The sequence below is a fragment of the Trypanosoma grayi genome, assembly GCF_000691245.1.
Source record: "Trypanosoma grayi strain ANR4 Tgr_1285_V1, whole genome shotgun sequence".
NCBI classification, from domain to species: domain Eukaryota; phylum Euglenozoa; class Kinetoplastea; order Trypanosomatida; family Trypanosomatidae; genus Trypanosoma; species Trypanosoma grayi.
The window spans coordinates 1-4036 of NW_008826904.1; the positions used below are offsets into that span (position 1 = coordinate 1).

The 4036-nt window shown below is 60.8% G+C and overlaps 2 protein-coding genes across 2 annotated transcripts; both read right to left on the reverse strand.

Annotated features, from left to right (window-relative positions):
* DQ04_12851000 (hypothetical protein) lies at positions 1–2028 on the reverse strand (the record flags this gene model as incomplete). The annotated part of the gene is made up of 1 exon (XM_009316833.1): positions 1–2028. A coding segment is annotated over one exon (2028 nt), but the record flags the coding sequence as incomplete, so codon positions are not given.
* A 608-nt stretch (positions 2029–2636) lies between these two features.
* DQ04_12851010 (hypothetical protein) lies at positions 2637–3914 on the reverse strand (the record flags this gene model as incomplete). Its single annotated transcript, XM_009316834.1, has 1 exon — positions 2637–3914. One exon carries the CDS (start codon positions 3912–3914, stop codon positions 2637–2639), a length of 1278 nt encoding a protein of 425 aa, XP_009315109.1.
* Positions 3915–4036: the final 122 nt, after the last annotated feature.

Genomic DNA, 4036 nt, shown 5'->3' on the forward strand with positions numbered 1-4036 from the left:
CCACGCCGCCGAGTTGGCGGGGTGCTGGCCGAGCCGCAGCCCCGCGATCGTCGCGACAACGCCGCTGGTGCGTACGGGAAACGCCAGCAGCACTGCGCTCGTCTTAGCGACAAAGGCACAGCTGCGCATGGCGTTCTGCATACGCAGGGCGACTCCTGATGCGGCGTCCTCCACATCAAAGAAGGCGCGCACCTGCTGGGCGTTGCGCGCCGCCGCCATCTTTGCACACAACGCCGAGGCCTCGACGCGCCGCTGCGCCGCCAGCACGTCTGCCTCATGGCGGAACGCCTGCAAGAACGCAGAAAGAAGACGCGACTGCGCTTCCGCCTCCAGCAGCTCCAGCTTCAGCCGCTGCAGCGCCTCTTGCTGCACCACACAGCTGACGCTCACATCCGAATTAACCAATATGTTCTGCACACCAACGAGGCCATCCTCACGGTCCTGCTGCCACTGCTGATGATGATTCTGCCCCTCTGATGTTGGAGAATTCTTATTGCTGTTGTCATTATTGCTGGAGGCCAGTGGCGCCTCGCGGGTGTTTATTGCGCTCGCATCACACAAGCCAGGTCTCGTCGTCTCCTCGCGCGCGCAGCCCGCACGGTAGCAAAGTACAAAACTCACCGCGTCGGGGTTTGCATAAGCCGCGGCGAGGCCAACGACATCCTCTACAACCTGGCCAACGCTCTTCTGCTGCATTTCCAGAGCTTCCTTGCAGCAACGTGGGCAGAGCGGTAGGTCTGTGCCAGCGTTATGCACCACCCGCCGCATTAAGTGGCGCGCAAACGTCGAGATATATACCTCCCTGGAGGGCAGGGCTGCAGTAACGGCGGCGGCGGCAGAGGAAGACAACAACTGCGGCAAGGGTATCGTCGCTTTGGGCGGGATACGGCTCGTCAATGACGTTCTTCCTCTACGCGTAGAATCGGAATCTACTGCGTGCAGCCTCATCGCCTCGATTTTGCGCATGTGCAGGGTCGGCAACGCACGAGGTGAGCAGCCAGATGTTATTGCCGTCACCGCAAAGAGCGGAGAGGGTGCCGTGCGGCCTGGCACAAGGGACGGCGCGCAGAGATTCATCGTTGGCGACCCCTCCAGCGAGGGAATGTTGTTGGCCGACGCAAACGAAAGCTGCGAAACCCGCCGTGATGACGGCAGAAGCTGCGGGGAGCCCAGTGGCGTGGTGGTGACCTCTGTTGTCATTCCGGCGGTTTGCTGTTGCTCAGCCTGCTGCAGTTTCTGCTCTTCCCCACGACGGAACTCGTCACACTGAACAGTGAGTGGGGTCGACGAGCCTGGCGGGGGAACTGGAGCGTCGTGTAGCATGCGCCACAGCTCCCCTATGTACGTTTCCGCTTCCGCCGCGGAAAGCCACGCGTACTGATACGAAAAAGACGGTGACAGACGCGCCACAATGCGCGCCTCCGCAGTCATTGTTCGCCTTGCATCGACCGTTGCGGGAGCTGTGCCGCTGGTGTTATACAAGCCGTTCTTCAAGCGGGCGTAGCGTGTGTTGAGCCACGGCGTAAGTGGCGATGGCGCCAGCGGAGTGTACTTTCCCGCCGCGCTCAACAGTGAGCCCCTGATGGCCGGGTGCAGCAGCTGCCGGTGTGCCGTCTCCTGCTCTTCCCACTCATCCAGCGCCGCTTCGGCATCTCCCCCACCTGATCCCTTTACATTTTCCTGGTGCTGCCTTTGCTGGTCCCGCCACGCCTCATCCCTCGCCTTTAGAAGCGAAGCTCGCTGGTCCCTGCGGCGCCGCCGCTCAGCCACCGTATCCTCGACGTGCAGCACCCGCGATGTCTTGAGAAAGACGCCACTCGGCGGCCGAAGCGGTGATGCTGCTGCTGCAGCTGCTGCTACTACTGACGGCGCAGTGCACATCGACGACGGCAACGCGAGCGGAAGGCCCGCGCCACACGCCACGCCCCGCCCGTCGAGCGTGACGATGCGGCGGCACACACAGCAGGCGAATGCGGCACACGCTGGGGCGCGGCCTGCACCGTCCTCCCGTTTGTTACTGGCGCTCATAACCAATGCGCCTTTGTACGCTTGTTGCTGCTAATGTACGTGTATGTGTGGTTTGGGCTTTNCCGTTTGTTACTGGCGCTCATAACCAATGCGCCTTTGTACGCTTGTTGCTGCTAATGTACGTGTATGTGTGGTTTGGGCTTTTTTTTTTAAAACCTTAGGTTCTTTTTTTACCTCTGGTTTGTACTGCCGCTCAGCCTGTTATATGCAGAAAATGTATAACAGTACAACGCCGGCTGTGATCTCTTATGTTCGTGTGCACAGGCCGTTCCCAACTATTCTGCGTGGTGCTGCATACAGGGGCGAGCTCTCTCACTCACTATCTATCTATCTATTCCCCTCTTACTTTCCTCTGCGCAGCACTAACCGTGAGCGTCGCAAATAGATGCAGGAGCGACAGGAACAAAGGCATGGGCGTGAGGAACACCACGGCAGCCGCCGGGACCCGCACAGAGGAAGAGATCAACACCTCGGAATAGGCACCTAATAGGGCGAAAAAAAAAAAAAAGCCACCGTCCCTCTCCTCTCCCCTCACGCACAGACAGACAAGGATAAATAATAACAAGGAAGACTTGCGTTATGTCTGGGGTGGGGAAGTGAAACAGTGCTCATGTCTGCGCTGCCCCGGGTGGTGTGTGGCTGCCAGTCCGCGCGACGCGCGACTCAATGTCAGCAATGATACGCCACAGCGCCTCACCTGTTTGAACACCAACGCCATCCTCAAAAGTATTGTTGTTAGCACTACCAGCAGCAGCAGCACGATTACCAGAAGCCACGGCATCAGTAAAGTCAGCAGTGGCCTCTGGCACGGAGACAGATCGGGGGACGTACAGTCCCCCCGGCGTCGACGCAGCGGTTGAACGCGCTGCCGCACTGTGGCTCAGTATACCGTAGCGCGGCTGCGGTGTTGATGTCGCATAGATGCCATGCGGCTGCTGTTGCCGCTCTGCGAGCTCGATGGAGAGGGAGCGCACCTCATCACGCATTTCTTGCACAGCTCTAGTGAGCTCCACCTCGCGCTGACGCAGTACGGCGTTGGCGTCTTCTGTGCCCCGCCGCGCCTCGCGCTCCTGTTGCAGCGCGTCAAACGCCTCCGTGAGACGCTGCTGCAGCTGCCGGTGCACGTCCCGGTTCACATACGCTGCTGCCACGTGTTGCTCGTAGTCATGAAGCTTCTGGGCGAAACCAGCAGCAAGTTGCTCGCGCTCCTCTAGCACACACGCAAGCTGGGAATTTTCTTCTTCTGCACGCTGGATAGAGGCGTCCTTCTGCTGCAGCTTGCCCTCCACCTCACTGAGGTAGCGACGCACAACACCCACAATGCTTGTAAGCTCCTGTGCCACTGTGGGATAGCGACAAAAATTGCGCCCTTGTCCATGCGACGTGGCACGACGCACCACAGGCACCTGGGGAAACAGCAGCAGCGCAGCGCCTAGCGGCGCATCGGCAGCGAAGCAGACGCGGTTTTCCTCCGCACCGACATCCAATTCTGCCAGGGCAAGGAGCTCCTGAAGCACATAGCCACCGTCTACCGCGCCGTCTCCGTCCGCTGGTGCAATGGCGTTACAGAGCGACGTTAGCGGTGGCAACCGCACTACGGGCATAGTGCCAAATGGCGAGTGCCGCAGGACTGCTGTAGCCGCCAGCGGTACTGCCTCCACGAGGCGCCGCAGACTGCTGGACGCCACGGACCGTGGTAGTGTATTGCTGCTGTTGTGAACGTTGCTGGGAAGGGTGGCAGTGACGCGACGGCTTTGGGCGAGACGCTGCATGCGGCCACACGCCACAACCGCAGCGGCGACGGCGCACAGCGAGTGGCGGGGGCGGCAGAGCGGCGCATATCGGGTGCGCTGCAGCTCCTGCGCCAACTCTCGCACTAGTAGCATTGAGGCTCGTCGGTCGGATTCCTGCGCCTCGTAGGCACAACACACAACGCGCCGCTCCGCCGCCACGGTGCTGAGCCGCAGCACCAGCGCCGCCACGACGCCGCAGAGCCGCCGGCACAATT